This window comes from Mytilus galloprovincialis, chromosome 2 (assembly GCF_965363235.1).
Source record: "Mytilus galloprovincialis chromosome 2, xbMytGall1.hap1.1, whole genome shotgun sequence".
In the NCBI taxonomy this organism is placed as follows: domain Eukaryota; kingdom Metazoa; phylum Mollusca; class Bivalvia; order Mytilida; family Mytilidae; genus Mytilus; species Mytilus galloprovincialis.
Window position 1 is genome coordinate 92,316,297 of NC_134839.1, and position 18,040 is coordinate 92,334,336.

At 33.0% G+C, this 18,040-nt stretch overlaps 1 protein-coding gene across 2 annotated transcripts; it reads right to left on the minus strand.

Moving 5' to 3' along the window:
* Positions 1-282: 282 nt before the first annotated feature.
* Positions 283-18,040, minus strand: LOC143064869 (uncharacterized). Of its 2 annotated transcripts, XM_076238033.1 has the most exons (4): positions 17,936-18,040; positions 9,313-9,847; positions 4,295-4,489; positions 283-3,409 (listed from the first exon to the last, which is right to left on the minus strand). In XM_076238033.1, the coding sequence occupies exons 2-4, from the start codon at positions 9,787-9,789 to the stop codon at positions 3,014-3,016; spliced, it is 1,068 nt and encodes a 355-aa protein (XP_076094148.1). In that variant the 5' UTR covers positions 9,790-9,847; positions 17,936-18,040; the 3' UTR covers positions 283-3,013. The 2 variants fall into 2 exon arrangements, with proteins under 2 accessions (XP_076094148.1, XP_076094149.1); XM_076238034.1 differs by lacking the exon at positions 4,295-4,489.

Consider the following 18,040-nt stretch of genomic DNA (forward strand, 5'->3'; position numbering starts at 1 on the left):
CATTTGGGAAATCTAAACTACTTGTCTTAAGAGATTTTCGGCGATTAAATATTTCATACAATTGTTCTTTGACATCTTAGCTAAAAGCACAAGTCATAATGAACTACACAAGGATTCCTAATAAGCACTACTTCCTATGTGTAACTTCAAAACTTTTGGATAAATCGACGATCATTTAAGGTTTTTCTGGTCATATTTTTTGTAATCCAGAATAAAAAGTCGTAAAAAAGTGTTCAATTAGTTATATATAACATATTATTCGGCTAGATAATAACAATGGCAAGTATTTCAGCATTTATTGGGTAGAACACAAATCTAGGGTGCTCGCATAATGCAGCTTAACTGCATAAAAATCTAAGTACATGTTTAGATTCAGCATATCAAAACAGCCCAAGAATTCAATTTTTGTTAAAATCAAACTTAGTTTAATTTTGGACCCTTTGGACTTTAATGTAGACCAATTTGATAACGGGACCAAAAATTAAGAATCTACATTCACAGTTAGATTTGGCATATCAAAGAACCCCAATTATTCAATTTTTGATGAAATCAAACAAAGTTTAATTTTGGACCCCGATTTGGACCAACTTGAAAACTGGGCCAATAATAAAAAATCTGAGTACATTTTTAGATTCAGCATATCAAAGAACCCCAAGGATTCAATTTTTGTTAAAATCAAACTAAGTTTAATTTTGGACCCTTTGGACCTTAATGTAGACCAATTTGAAAACAGGACCAAAAATTAAGAATCTACATACACAGTTAGATTCGGCATATCAAAGAACCCCAATTATTCAATTTTTGATGAAATCAAACAAAGTTTAATATTGGACCCTTTGGGCCCCTTATTCCTAAACTATTAGGACCAAAACTCCCAAAATCAATCCCAACCTTCTTTTTATGGTCATAAACCTTGTGTTTAAATTTCATAGATTTCTATTTACTTATACTAAAGTTATGGTGCGAAAACCAAGAAAAATGCTTATTTGGGCCCCTTTTTGGCCCCTAATTCCTAAATTGTTGGGATCTCAACTCCCACATTCAATCCCAACCTTCCTTTTGTGGTCATAAACCTTGTGTCAAAATTTCATAGATTTCTATTTACTTAAACTAAAGTTATAGTGCGAAAACCAAGAAAATGCTTATTTGGGCACTTGTTGGCCCCTTATTCCTAAACTGTTGGGACCAAAACTCCCAAAATCAATCCCAACCTTCCTTTTGTGGTCATAAACCTAGTGTTTAATTTCATAGATTTCTATTTACTTAAACTAAAGTTATAGTGCGAAAACCAAAATTTTTCGGACGACGACGACAACGCCAACGTGATACCAATATGCGACCAAAAAAATTTCAATTTTTGCGGTCGTATAAAAATAGGTAAATCAGAATGGACCTCATATATTTATATGTTGTACTATTACACCTCTATCCTAGGTTAGGGAAAGGGTGTGTTGCCAGCGTAGATGTTTACATGTATCTTCACCACATTCAATATGTGTCAGTCCCAAGTCAGCAGCCTGTAGTTTAGTGGTTGTTGTTTGTTCCTGTATATAATTTGTTTTTCATTTATTGTTTTGTACATGAAACCAGGTACTTTTCTTGTTTGAATTGAATTACATTAGTCATGTAAGGACATGTATACAGTATAGCATTCTATGTGGTTTGGGTTTTGCTCATTATTGTAAGTGATACGATGACCTATAGTTTTACTTCAGAAGGGACCAATTCAGGGTACAGTATATACCAATTAGCAGGAACATAGTTCTGATTAAGAGCAAAGCTGTTTTGACTTTTACTTTGAAATTGACTGAAACCCCTGGGTTTGGGGTGAGTCGTTGGGGCAGATGATTAAAAAAGTCATAATTTTTTTAAGGAAAAAGAAACATCTTGTTTGAAAAATAAATATACATTTAATTCTATAAAACTTTAAAGTAACAGCAATAGTGTAAAATAAAGAGATTCAAAATATTATATTGAAAAAGAGTCCCACAAGGGAAACAAAAACAGAATATATAAAAAATATTTACATGTAACCTTCAAATACATGAGTCAAAATCATTATTTTCCTTATACTAGTAATTTTAAAAGTAAAAATAATGAATGTTCAAGTTGTGATTTGAACACAACTTCATGGTTAATTACCCAAACCCAAACTTCCATTAGTTCTTAACCTAACACTTGTGGGAGACAAATAAACAAATGAAAGAAAGGACCAGCAGAAAAATGCACAGACTAGAAAATATAATGCAGCCATACTATCGTAGGCAGGGTCACACGGACAAAATTAAATATTGACACAGATTAACTCGCCAAATTTTTTCCTGCAACCTTTTTTTTACTGTCACAGTATTTTGCTTTTTGTATATGATAAAATACATAAGAAAGGAAAATAATACAAATTATAAATAAATAGTTTAAAAGTTATAATTTCATTAAAACTGTTTCATTTCAAGAAAATGTATATTTATACTAGTTTCAGTGAACATTCAAATACATGGGTCAAAATCATTATTTTCCTTATACTAGTAATATACACCAGTTAATGTGTTCTGCAGTATTTTTGGCAGTGATAAAATACACCTCCTAATGTCTTTATTATCAAATAATACTTTAAATAATATGATCTTTGGTTTTCGCAATGAAAATTTGACTAAATGATAAGAAATGTGGCATGATTTTGACACAATCTCAAGAAAATGCATTTTAATTGTAACCTGTAATTTTTATAAAGATTGACCTTTTAGAAAAAGACCTTACAGAAAACATGAAGAGAAATTTCAACTACATTGTTTAAATTTCTTAAAATATAAAGGATCAAGTAATTAGATCTATGTACTTTTGAATGACTCTTGCTTGCTGCACAAGAGAAATAACATGACTGTTCAGCTAAATTTTAAACGTTAAAAAGGTTGAGGAAAACTTTTGAAACGATACTATTGCTTATCATTTGTCTCAGATCTTACAAATGTGATTGAAAGTTTTCCTGTAACAATATTATCATTTAGATTGCTGCTTAAATTGTACTACCATCAGCTACACCTTTCTTTCTAAAGATTAAATCGTTGACACCCCAGTTATCTTTGGAAACCTTGAGAACGACCTCGTAACCTTTACTCTGTAGAAACCTTTGCATATCAGCACCACCTGCTCCACCATGTGCATATTCTACTGTCATCATCTTTATATTTAACTTATCAAATGGTATTGTCTTTAGAACATTAACTTCATCCCCTTCCACATCTAAACTGAAGAAATCAATGGTTGTTCTGTTCAATGCTAGCATCAAAGAATATAACGGGAAACATTCCATTTCTACCAAATCTTTATTTTTATGATTTCTTTTTACCCAATTTTCAGACTGTGCATCATGGATAGCACGTCCCATGTTGAAAGCTTTGTGAAACTTGGCCTGAAAAAGTAAAACAACATCATACTCAGCTGAACAGACTTTAAGAAGGTGAGATGAACTGAAGAATAATTGAAAAGTGCTAAAGTTAACAGTGATTGATCAGGAAGGCTGTTAACATCAAGTAGCACCCCCTCCCCCCCCAAAAAAAAGAAGGCATCTTTATTTACTTGAAGAAATAAAAAAAATATACTTGTATAAGTCAATCATAATGTTTGATTAATCTCCCCTCAATTTTAAGTTGAGATGTAAAAACATGCTTTTAACTATTTTTCTCAGGTCACCTCATATTTTTTGTTTAAAGTTCAATGTTTCATATACAATGTAGTTGTCTCATACCACATCTCTTCATTTTTATATTACTGTGCTTATTCAGTGGACTTTGGGATATCACAATAGCACCTGTTCAAACAGTTTACTATTTTTCAAACAAAATAATGACCTAACACTACAGGGAGATAACTCAGTAAAGTCAACTTAATGTTTTAATTACATTGTGTTGTAAAAGGAATATTAAGCTTCTCAATGATCAAAATTGGTGTTTGTCAAACTGCTATATAACCAGTGTAATTTTTCTGACAAAATGGTTGGTTCAAAATTTTTGAAAATTTTTATATTTTTGTTAAAGGGTCAGAATAAATACTTTGACAAAATTTTATGAAAATTAAACGAGCCAAATTAATTTTAGTGAAAGTGTTGGGTACCACCTCAAGTACTAAGTCTGTATTAATCTAGACTTAGTACATAATTTATTTATGATAGAAGTTTTCATGTCATAGTTAGACCTCACTAATTTAGAAGGTCTAACTATGACATGAAAACTTCTATCATAAATAAATTTATAAATCAATAGTTCAAAATATTGTTCTGTAGGTGATCATGGTTTACCTTAAATGGTGTTGCCCTGGGACTGATGCAGGCATTTATTGAAAATGCCTTTCTATTTATCTTCTTTAATTCAGCATAGTTGGTAGGATCACCTTCTATCAACAAACCGTTCCACTTACGAACTCTTTCAAAAAACAAGGAATTTGAACCCTTTTCTCCATTTAAGGCCCCACATTCAACGTAGAATCCACCCTCCTGAAACAAATAATGACAGTTGCAATAAACACAGTATTCCATTGGCCTAATGGCTGCAATATCAACATACATGAATATTCAGGTTATTGAGTAGTTCAAAGAGAGTATTGAAATGAAAGTGATCTATGTTCATACACGATAAGATTTCATCCATTTTGAAATCAGGGGTACTGTTGGATTTGTAAGACATTAATAAGCAAACCAATCTTATCAAAACTAAATATCTGCATTTGCTCATTATTTTATACTTGGTTGCTGCAGAGATTTAATTTCAATTAGAACGTAAGCAAACAGGTATGTAACTAATGACAAAAAAACAAACTATTTACCTCATTATAATTATCTTTAAGATGTATACTATTAAGTTGCAAATAATGAAAACATCGATATTAAAAGAAATGATTAAATCAGTTTTTTCTAATGTCTGTGCCCTTTTAAATGCATATAATATATCTACACTGATATTGATAATTTGGTTGACAGACCGAAACCAATCGGTGAATCTACACAAGAATGCAACATTACATGAGAGTACATCACTTCTAATAATGGATACAATATTAAAATTCTATAAACATTTTAAAACATAGATACACCTGATTAAGAGCTCGTTGATATTGAGGTAATTTAGGATGCAGTTATTAACAGTAATATCCTTTATGTTCCATTTTTAGTCTTGGTGGCCATGTTGGATGGCAGGCTGGATGATGGCATTTAAAATATATATTTTTAAAAAAGATTGTGGTTAAGTTTGGTTCCATTTGGCCTAGTAGTTTCAGGGAAGATGTTTGTAAAAGTTAAAGGATGACAAATGCCAAATGATAAGAAAAGCCCTTCGGTCCAGGCGATCTAACAAGAAAGTACCAGTACTCTTTTTTTTTTTAAATATCCCCATTCTTTTTTGTTTATTTCCCTTTTGCATAGACATGGTTTGGGTGCCAATGAGACAACTCTCCATCCAAGTCACAATTCATAAAATTAAACCATTATAGGTCAAGGTACGGTCTTCAACATACTAATAGCTTTACATCATACTTCATAAGTACATGTAATAGCTTTACAACAGTTCTAATGAACAGTTTTGCTGAATTAATATAAAAATATGAGGATGTGGTATGATTGCCAATGAAAGAACTATCCATTAGAGTTTGTATGGCATGGATAATAGCAATGATGGTACAGCCCATACTGAGAAAAATCCATACTGTACCATGTCAGCTTTAAACCCAAGTGTAACACCAAGTGTCTTAGTGATAGGAAATGTTTTTGATTCCAAAAAGTTTTTGATAATTTTTTTTTTTGTCATTTTACTTTTAAAACATTTATAAACTCTAAGAAAAACAAAAGAAAATGGCATGTAATTCTAGTATATAATTATCTGTGTGACATAGTACCATGTACCATGTACCATAACTAATAACTATTTTAGGTTTAAGCAACTACAAATCTAATTGCAACATTTAGTAGATGATCTGATCTTAATCATATGGAATTATGAGGAGCGTAAATTTTCTCACATACTAACAATGTACTATTTGAGGTATCGAAAACTACAAGCATTTCTCTGCAGAGTGTGACCCTAGCTACAGCTCATTCTTGAATATAATATAGATAACCAACATGACAAAAATTCCTTCAACAATTTTCGGTGTTCTCGCATGCCTTTATGTTTTCCCTGGAGTACCCTAATGCAGTTATCTAACTTTTTGTCTGACTTTAACACACAAAATCAAACAGTGAAGTACAAATTTTGCGGTTGTGCGGTTTGCCTTAACAATAGAGGTTGTTATGACGACGTTATAGATATAAATAGAAAGTGAAAGTGAAAGTAAAATAAGAATCTAGTATAGTTCAAAGAGAAAGTTAGTCAATAAAGTTATTAACGATGTGGTTATCTCCTATTCTTGCACGTCTGTGTAGTGGTCCTCATAGAAGTTTCTAGTGGTAATAATGTAGAAATGATGGAAGTAGCTCATAAAATGTCAGTTCATTTCCAAATTGGACAACACCCCATTGGCCATCCCGTACCAATTATAATAAACAGCTCATGCTTATAGAGATATATGTTTCAGACATCAGAATGTGAGTTTTTATTAATGCAATACTCACTTAGTTGCATTATTCACATTAAGAAAAACCTCGCAATAATTAATAATAATACTGCTTGGACATTTATATCTAAGTCATCCTGATGACAACTAGTAACAAAGTTTATTTTGTCCATTTGAGTGTTTCTCAAGGGCTAAAATGTTAGTTATTGAAATTATTGTATTAATAAATATTATTCATTTGAAAGTTCTGTCTGCTTTCTGCCAGTATGATTTATTGGGACTATGTTTTGGTTTACACACAGATACCCCCTTTATCATGTTTATCACTGATGCTAACATTTCCTTATTAGGGAGTTGGTTTAGATCCATAATGCTCATTTTCATTGGGGACTTTGTGGATTGTGATATTATATTTGAGTTTGGCTATCTAGCAGGGTTCTAGAGAGTTAAATCACAATTAAGAAAATGTTGAATCTATAAGGATTTGTTTCATAACCATACCACGGGGGGGGGGGGGGGGGGGGGGGGTCTCAACATGGGATTTTGGGTACAGGTGTGCAGCGGGGATTTTAAAAACACCCCCATTCATATATTGAATAATTGTGGAATCCCTACCTATACATATATTTCACAGCGAAATCATAACCCATTCATATATTTATCAGCTCAAATAGTACCTATATGCATATACAATCTTATTATACATCAAAAACACTTTTCAATTATACAATACACTTTAATTTATCGGTCAATTACTACCTATTGATATATTTCCTCAGTAAAATTGCACCCCATTGATATATTTGACGGATCAAAAAAGGGACCCATTCCAGCGGCACATATGTATATACCTTTATATAGGAAGAGACCCCCCGTGAACCATACAAACAGGAAATTATATGCATATTTACATACCAGAAGATCTAGACAATTACATATAAAACACCACCAATAAATACCTTCAAAAAGTATGTATACATTATGGAACAACAATTAACATAACGTTTACTACAAAGACAATATTGAGTGTATAAATCTTAAGTTAATTGGTTTCACCTATCATGCCTATGCCATGCAAGCAAAGGCAGACTATATAAATATAGGATAACATGCACAAAGCCAGGTACTTGCACATATATATTAATAAAATCTTACCTGTATTAAACAATCTGGTGAAAAAGTTATTTGCAGTTATTAAATTACATTAATAATCATATGTGTAAGTTACAAATTAACAATTTTGTGTGATTATTTAATACTGACATTAAAAACACTCAAAACATTTGACACATACATGTAACAACATCTTCCAAAGGTACCTTGGTTGCTTTCTTATGAACAAAAGTACAAGTGAATTTTGTATGATAAGTCAAAGGCATTTGTGCTAATCTGTTATCCAATTTGTAATTCAAATTGTAAAGTTGTGCAAATGACTGGGAAGCTTATGATTAATGTAATAAAGTATTGTCAAACTGAATATCTAAGATTCAAACCTTACTTGTTGAAAACTCATGGACAAAGTCCAATTTTCTGATATTTCACAGTCAAAGTCAATTTTGTTGATAACTCACGATTTAAGTCAAACTTGTTAATAGTATTGAGTGAAATCCTTTTGACAATGAAGCCATGATTTACAATGTATCTACTGAATTTAATTAAAGCTTAGATGAAAGATATTGAAACAAGAATGTGTCCAAAGTACACGGATGCCCCATCCGCAAAATCATTTTCTCTGTTCAATGGACCGTGAAAATGTGGAACAATCTCTAATTTGGCATTAAAATTAGAAAGATCATATCATAGGGAACATCTGTACTAAGTTTCAAGTAGATTGGACTGAACTTCAACTTCATCAAAAACTACCTCGACCAAAAACTTTAACCTGAAGCAGGACAGACAGACGGAATAACGGTCAGATGGACGACGGACACACAGACCAGAAACCATAATGCCCATGAATGGGGCATAAAAAGGAAATATGATGACAGATTTAAACATGTAAACTGTGTCCATTTAGACTTATCAAAAGAAATTCTTGTTTTTTCTGGTCAAATTTTGTATATCCAACATAATTTTGGTGAAGACCATATATATATATATATATATATGTCGATTCAGAATTTAAGTTTTTTTGTTGTTGGTTTCTGTTTTATTGGCTTATACTGACCATGCTGACTCTACATTGTATTTCATATCTCCTTCCATTTAAATATAAAAGAAACACTGTAAAATTTACCTTTTCATTTCTCATCAATTTAACAAAATTTCTGAGAGCTCCATATAGACAAATACAGTTATGTAAATATCATAAAAAGCTAAAATGTAATAGAAGTATGGATAAACTGGTTAAGGAAAATCATCTGAAATATATTAATTTTTAAAGGGAAAGCTTGACACCTATCCAAGTCTCACCTCAAAGCAGCAACCAAGTAAGACATACTCATCTACAATAATAATTCTTTGGGGGGAGGGGAGGGGGGGATAAATAAAGTTTTTGGGTAATCCAGAGATGTCAAAGTTTTTATTTCACTGCCTTTTAAAAAAAATTTCAAATTCACATACCACTTTTTGAAAACATGCATTTCAGCCAAATTTTGAAAGGCCTGTTTGTTTGAAAAATTAGTAATTTACAACATCTTGGAAGCCCAGCAACAATATATGAAAATGAAACCTATGCCACTGCTGCAATGTTTTAATGCCTAGACTTAACCCAAATTTGATTGCATTGAATTTCTGGCTTTACTTACTGTTTTCTGTAATACATGTACCTACCATATAATTGAGTCTGCTATCAATAAATGGTGTCTGGCCTTGTGAATAATCAACTCGCTCTGGGTTAAGTAATTTGTATGGTTCTTGTGATGGCTGTTCTATGTAATGATTACGGATGATATTCACCAGGTCTGGATTATCTGCTGGAACCTTCTGATCAATAAGGGTCTGTAATTTAATTTTGTAGTCAGGTATAGCAGTTTTATCTTGATAAAATGATTCAGGTTTGAACTCTTTATGCATTTCAGGAACTTTTCTGTTCTCTTCAAATGTACCACTAACAGAAATTCTTTGTTTTCCATCTAAAGAAGCTGACTGAGCTATTATTCCTGGACTAATTTTATTTTCAATTGCATCAAATTTTGCCTTTTGTGTCTGTAGCTCTGTCAATACTTCCTGGTATTTACTCATTGTATATGTTAACACAACTGCTCCTAATATACAAGCCAATAACATAGGTTTGTAGTAACTCTTCATGATGAAAAATATGACACCAGTGAGTCTAATACTACAAATGATTATATATCCTCTCTATCTGAAAGTAAGCAGAAGACATTTTTATGATTTTTAAAAAAATTCTGACAACACTATTTTTTTTCTAAAAACAAAACTAAAACTATGTTAAAGATAATCAGGATTTTGCCCTTTCCTCAAAGGATGCACTCTAGTACATGTATGTGTGTATATATTTTGTTATTCAGACGATTTAAAATTTGATGTTTTTTTTTCTTTAAAAAAAATTTTTGATTCCCAACATGATCATGATGATAAATAAAAATATTCTGAAATAGGAATGCAGATTTTCCCCATTCTTTAAAGTGTTAAATTTTGAAAGATTTTTTTTTATTGTTAGCATCAAAAACTAAATATTATAAATTTGTTCATGTGAAAAAGAAATCTGACTAAGAAAAATACCTATACCCCTCTTTCATTTCATTGAAGTTAAAAGGTTAGGTTGCTCCCTTAAACTTGGATTCTGTAAAAATATACTCAACCCATTCTGCTCCATGCAATATGCCCAAAAATTTGAGATGCCAAACACTGTAGCATACACAGATACATGTAAACATATGTATAAAGTGGTTATTAAAGGCTCAGCTGATACTTATTGTACAAAATTGGAACTTTCTATGGATCTCCTATAGTTGGTGATTGCAATACTGGTATACCAGTATTATGCACAATACTGGTTTAAAACTTGTGAACCAGTATTGTAATTTAAAAAAACCAAAACAATACTGGTACATTACTGATATATATATACCAGTATTGTAGTCGTATTGTCGACTATACTTTAAGGTGTATAAATTTATAATACAAAAAATGAATTTTAAGCAAAATTAGATATTGAAGACCAAAGGGGGATTGAATGAATTCAATGAAATTAAAGAGGATAATTATGAAATTAATCAACAACTAGTTAAAATAATCAAGATACTCATAAAGCCCTAATTAAAATCAAACAGATTCATGTTGTCTGTATTTTTTTAATTAATCTTTTCAATAAAAGATATCAATATCCATTGTCATTAGACATAAAGAATTGCTTTTAAATAGTGGAACCTAATGAAATTAACTAAATGTACAATGAACATGAATGTTAACTAGATATCATTCAGATGGGAGCCATCTCTGTGGGCCCCGCTGTGAATAATGTGCATTAAAAAATTGTATCTTTACCATATGACATGGGTTTGTCAACTGAAATCAAAGTTTTTGACCTTGACCTTTGACCTAGGAAGTTGTAAATAAATTATGACACACCCTTTGGTGTTGGTTTATAAACATGTCAAGTATAAACTTTGAAATGATAACGGTTCTCAAGATATAGAGCGGACACGATCTTTACCATAGGACATGGGGTTGTCAACTGAAACCAAAGTTTTTGACCTTGACCTTTGACCTAGGAAGTTGCACATAAATTATGACACACCCTTTGGTGTTGGTTTATATACATGTCAAGTATAAACTTTGAAATGATAACGGTTCTCAAGATATAGAGCGGACACAATCTTTACCTTAAGGACATGGGGTTGTCAACTGAAACCAAAGTTTTTGACCTTGAACTTTGCCCTAGGCAGTCGTTCATAAATTATAACACACCCTCTGGTGTTGGTTCATATACATGTCAAGTATAAACTTTGAAATCATAACGGTTCTCAAGATATAGAGCGGACACGATCTTCACCACAGGACACAGGGTTGTCAACTGAAACCAAAGTTTTTTGACCTTAACCTTTGACCTAGGAAGTTGTACATACATCATGACACGCCCTCTGGTGGTGGATAATAAACATGTAAAGTATAAAGTATGAAATCATAATGGTTCTCTAGATATGGAGCGGACACACGATCTTCACCACAGGACACAGGGTTGTCAACTGAAACCAAAGTTTTTTTACCTTGACCTTTGACCTAGGAAGTTGTACATACATCATGACACGCCCTCTGGTGGTGGTTAATAAACATGTAAAGTATAAAGTATGAAATCATAATGGTTCTCTAGATATGGAGCGGACACAAAGTTAAAGTGTTACGGACGGACGGACAGACTGATCATTGGCGGGGCTCTAATGAAAATATAACAACAATTTATCTGGAAGGATCTATAACTGCCCATTTATCTGGTAGGATCTATAACTGCTAACCTTATTTTTAAGAATATTTCGGACGGACGGACGGACGGACGGACAGACTGATCACTATAGGGCTACCCGCCTTTGGCGGGGCCCTAATTATAAGGGAAATAAAAGCAGATAATTGGGAACCATGGGGAGCACAAATTGTAGCAGATGAATATCCACTGGTACAAATACTAGAACTACATGTAGACAGGCACTCCAACACCAGTAAGATAGCCATAAAAGTGATGTCTGAATAAGCTGGTCATGTTGTTTAGCTTCTGAGAAAGTTCACAGAGACTGAATACCAAAACAGAAAGAGGAGGGTTGCAGAAATGCCATATGAAGATGAAATAGACAACACCAATATTGATGATACAGCAGCAATAATAGCAATGTCAATAAAAAATCACTAAAATATACAATGTGCATAATCCATTGGAAACCAAGAGCTGAAGGATAGAAGAAAATAAGGATTTTGTTAAAAATGCTGTTACAGGGAAGCAGGACAAATCGCCTCACTTTTAAAAAAATAGCCCCAAACTGGTTTACAAACTCGCCCCACTTTTAACAAACTCGCCCAATTTAATGAAAAACGGTTAAATCTAGATGAATATATAATTTTATTGTGGAAAATGACTTTATTCTTGTAAGCTTAGTTAGTTGCATAACAATTGAAAAGAAACCTGTTAATTGTATCATAGTGCGATATATCATAATAATTGGAGGATTTCGATTAATATCAGTTTGTTATCATAGCACTTACACGATTGTTTACTTTTGTCTTTTAATTATTTCATAAGAATATATAATTCAACACTAACAAGCAATCAGTGAAATCAGAGACATAAGGTATGTCTCTGGTGAAATGCAAATGTTACTTTCAAGTAAATATCAAAGAAAGTTTATCTATTTGTCATGAGTGGGGCGAGATGGAAGACCTTATTTCAGCGGGATTTTATCCCTTTTCATAAGTGGGGCAAGTTATCCAACCTTTTTTCAATGGGTTTTTACCTTTTTCATAAGTGGGGCGATTTTTAGGAAGTGGGACGAGTTGGTGAAAAAGTGAGGTGATTATATAGGAGTGGGGCTATTTGCCAGTGGGGCAATTTGTTATGGATTCCTGTTACAGTATGTTTCCCTTAACAAAAACAATCAAAGCGCTGTAAGCGCTGAAGGCAGTTAACCAAAAACCAAGGCAACCGTAATTATGAAAACTGTGGCAATGTTGCCTAAACATTACACATTCATATATAGTACATTCATGTTTATCTAATGATTTGTTATTTTGTCCAATACATATGAATATATGTAATTCAGGGGTGGGGATCTCAACAGTTTTCAAGTTCTCAAACAGGTAGGGGTAGGGAGAGAATTTAGGGGGGCAGGGGAGCATCCCCCCCCCTTTTGGGAAAAATATGGTTGCTTATATAGGGAATCACTGAAGCGTGACTGGAGCAGGCCCCCTCTTAGGTCAGTCAGTGGGCCCCCACTTATGAAAATTTCTGGATCCCTAGGGACTTCCCCTACATTTCATCTTATTTGTTATATTGTCTCATACATGAATATATATAGTTTAGGGATGGGGATCTCGTTGGTTTCCAAGTTCTCAAACAGGAGGGGTAGGGTGACCCCAGGGACTCCCCCTATCTTTCATTTAATTAGCTATATTGGCCCATACATGAATATGTATTGTTTTGGTGTGGGGATCTCGACCGTTTCCAAGTTCTCAAACAGGAGGGTTGGGGTGATCACAGGGACTTCCCCTATATTTCATTTGATTTGTTATATTGCCCCATACATGAGTATATATGATTTAGGGGTAAGGATCTTGACCATTTCCAAGTTCTCAAACAGGAGGGTGTACAGTGACCCCAGGGACTCTCCCTATTTTCATTTGAATTGTTATATTGTCCCGTACATGAATATATATGGTTTAGGGTTTGCGATCTCAACGGGTTTCAAATTCTAAAACAGGAGGGGGTAGGGTGACCCAATGGACTCCCCCTATATTTCATCTGATTTGTTATATTGAATATATATGTTTTAGGGGTGGGGATCTCGACCATTTTTAAATTCTAAAAAAGGAGGGGTGGGGTGACCCCCAGCGACTCCTATATTTCATTTGATTTCTCATATTGTCACAAACATGAATATATTTATGGTTAAGGGGTGTGGATCTCGACTGTTTCCAAGTTCTCAAACAGGAGTGGGTGGGGTAACTCCAGGGACTCCCCCTATATTTCATTTTATTTATTATATTATCCTATACTTGAATATATGCAGTGGCAGATTCAGGCCGGGGGGGGTTGCGGGCTTGCACCCTCCTTTAATTTGCAAAGCATGGGTTGTTCTCAGCTTAATAAAGAATATTCCGATAATTTTCCTCAATTTTTTTTTATTTTTTAGCCTCGCTCTGCTCGGCGAAAATTTATGTTTGCGCCCGTCCTAACCTAAAATCTTGGATCTGCCCCTCATATGGTTTAGGGGTGGGTAGCTCGACCGTTTCCAAGTTATCAAACAGGAGGGGGTAGAGTGGCTCAAAGAATGCCACCTATATATCATATGATTTACTTACATTAAGGTATATATAATATAGCTGCATTATTTGTGAAAATAAAGAAAGAAACTTTCAGCTACTTTAATTGACCCTTCAAAATTGAGAAAAACAAATAACCCCTCGAAATTGCAGTAATATGTTTACACTTTAAAAACATCTCACATGCATTATCATCATTTATCATTTATAAAGAAAATTTAGACTGTGACCATGAACATGTATATTGTTAGATATACTGTTCCCATCTGTCACTTTGTATTGGATTTTTAAATTAAAATTTGTCAAAAACTAATTTTGAGTTTCTGAATAAAATATTTTTCTGCTTTTTCTTTCTTTTACATGTATATCTTTTGGTTTACAATACTAGTGTTTATATTCATTTACCATGCATTGATGTATTTTTCACCTGCTTGGATTTATTTTGTAAATGATCGCCAAACCCCGGAATTACCCTTATCCGCTTCCGGATTCGGACCCGATTTTGTAAAATTTTGTCTTCACGGCCGCCATTGGTAGGCAGCAACCATTTGATTTTCTGGGGGGGGCTATGGTTTTTTATTCTGTGCAAACTTTTTTTTTCGCCTTCGGCGAAGAACAATCTATTTTTTTAGCGACAAACCGAAAACAATTTTTTTCTTTCAATTTTAGCATTACATATAGTGGCAGCTGAGGGTGAAACAAACAATTTTTTTTTCTCAGGGTCCAAAACAAATTATTTTTTTCACCAAAACCTGGAAACAAACTTTTTTTTCCAAAAAAAACCATAGCCCCCCCAAGAAAATCAAATGGTTGCTGCCTTATGTGTTTACAATGTTGTTTTTGTCAATCAGATACGATTTTACTCAAATTTATACAATATTTGTCGGCGATTTTCTGTATAAAGCTAGCGGTTGAACAAAATGAACATCGCCGTCATGAATAATAATGATAAAAATAAGTTTTTAGCTCGTTTAATTGGTGAAAAGGTTTGCAAAGTAATTTCTTATTTTCTTTCAAGTGGAAGGTGACTACGTCGGGCGTAGCTAGAAACCAACTATCCTAGTCAAAATTCCGCTTGCAAAAGTGGAAGGTCGCAGACCTCGGACCACCGCTAATTTGCACACCTGCTCCAAATTGAAAAGCTACGAAAATTTCTTTTGCTAATTTGAAATTGCCGCCAACAGCATGAACAGTTGAACTTATTATATTATATATAGACTACTGACGTAGTTGTACTACGTATTGATGACAAACAATATTCCTACGACTTTTGTCATTTGGGAAATCTAAACTACTTGACTTAAGAGATTTTCGGCGATTAAATATTTCATACAATTGTTCTTTGACATCTTGGCTAATAGCACAAGTCATAATGAACTACACAAGGATTCTTAATAAGCACTACTTCCTTTGTGTAACTTTAAAACTTTTGGATAAATCGACGATCATTTAAGGTTTTTCTGGTCATATTTTTTGTAATCCAGAATAAAAAGTATTAAAACAGTGTTCAATTAGTTATATATAACATTGTAGCAAGCTAGAAAATAACAATGGCAAGTATTTCAGGAAATATTGGGTAGAACACAAATCTAGGGTGCTCGCATAATGCAGCTTAACTGCATAAAAATCAGAAGATTTGAAACTTCTTTTAATGATAATCGCAGTGTACCATCATTTGAACATATGTAGGACTCTAAAGTGCGATGGTCTACGCTAAAGTACGATGATGTCTCACGCTAAAGTGTGTTGGTTGTTTGTTCGCTAAAGTACGATGGTGTATGAATCACGCTAAAGTGTGATGGTCCAAAGGGTAAGATTGAAAGTATTAAAACAAAAAGGTTTAAAAAGTCTTTTTGCAAAAGCTATTATGCTAAGATATAACATATGTGATAGGCTTTACAATTTACCGGTAGGCGTAAGTAATTGTTTCTAAATTAACAAGTCCGACCAAGTAATAATTGCTATAAAGGTTAATTATGTTTTGCTAATACATTTGTATTATATTTCATGTAAAATAAATTTTTAACAATTCGGAGCGTATTGAATATTTGGATAATTGGTGTAGATTGGCGTTCACACTAATGTTACAACCTCCCTTACATTTGTCATTGAAAATTAAAAATCCCTAATTGGTTCATTGTCGGAAAATGCAACATTTATTTGCTTAAGCTTAAATCTAAACGCGAGAGAAATGCAATGTTCGCCGAGCTTTCTCCTTTTCCGTATTTTCCTACAATATACAGTACGAACTTGTTTTAGCAGACAATTTATATGGGGACGAAGTCCCCAATAACAGTAGAAAATTCAATAAAAAAAAAAAAAATTTTCCCGATATTTTCATTGTACTAATGAACTCAAAATCGTTCAATTTTTTTTTCTTCAAGTTTTTGAATTTCTGGATTTGCGCAGAAATCTACAATGTACTTCCTTTTTCCGGTCTCGTTTGTATGAAACTTTGAGTAAAATATATATTTATCAGTATAGTATAAAATAGGAAGGAACAGAATTCCAATTTCATTTTTAATAATTCCTTGATATGAAAAAAAACGTTACCTGATGATAGCGTTTCTTTGTTTACATTGCATATGACGTCATAACTTAAATAACGTCACAACTAAAATCCCTAACAACAGAACCAAAATCGGAAACGTTACCGTATTTCCGTTTCTTTTTTTTAACAAATATATATTTAAGTTACAAAAAAATAATTCATACAGACTTCGTCCCCATTTACAGGTAATGCCTGCCTCATATTAGTTAACGCATGAAAACAAGTATCTCTATTTTACCGACGTTACTTTTCATTAAAATCGACAGCATTTTAACAGGGATCACAAAGTAAACTGCCACATAAACAATGATTCGAATGTATTCGTTTGCTTCAAATAGAAGCAGAATAGGTATGCGTATACTGTTTTGTATTTATTTAGTAAAAGGGTCGACTGTAGTCCTTCTTCCAACACTCGAAAAAAAATAAACATTGTGATTCAGCGGACAAAAAACCGTTAAATTCAATCAATTACTCGTAAGTCATGGACATATGTTGTAAAAAATTGTTAATCAAATATTCCTAATATATTTTCCGGTATGTTCATTTTTAGTTTGTATAAACAACTGTTAACGTCATTATCGAACTACGTTTTTACGTCTATATTTTCCCGGACCATCGCACTTTAGCGTATTAGAGTTTTAAAAAAAACACAATACTGGTACACATATTATACCAGTACTGTGCACAATACTGGTATACTAGTATTGCAATCACCAACTACAGGAGATTCCCTTCTATACATGTGCATCAAGTGTACAAGAATACACGAATAAATCAATAATTTTGTGAGCAAAATTTCCATTTTCTTTCTGATGTTTCTGGCTCACTTTATCATGAATTATCTGGGATTTTTTATTTCCTCAATATATTTCCTGAAGGCTAGCTATAACACTAGGTTTAACCAACCATTACCTAGGAACATGGTCGGGAATACTTTTATTTGGACTAGTCTGACAGCAGACACATGTACTTGTTTTGTGGGTTGTAAATTTCAAGCGTCCTAGTAACCGAGACAAT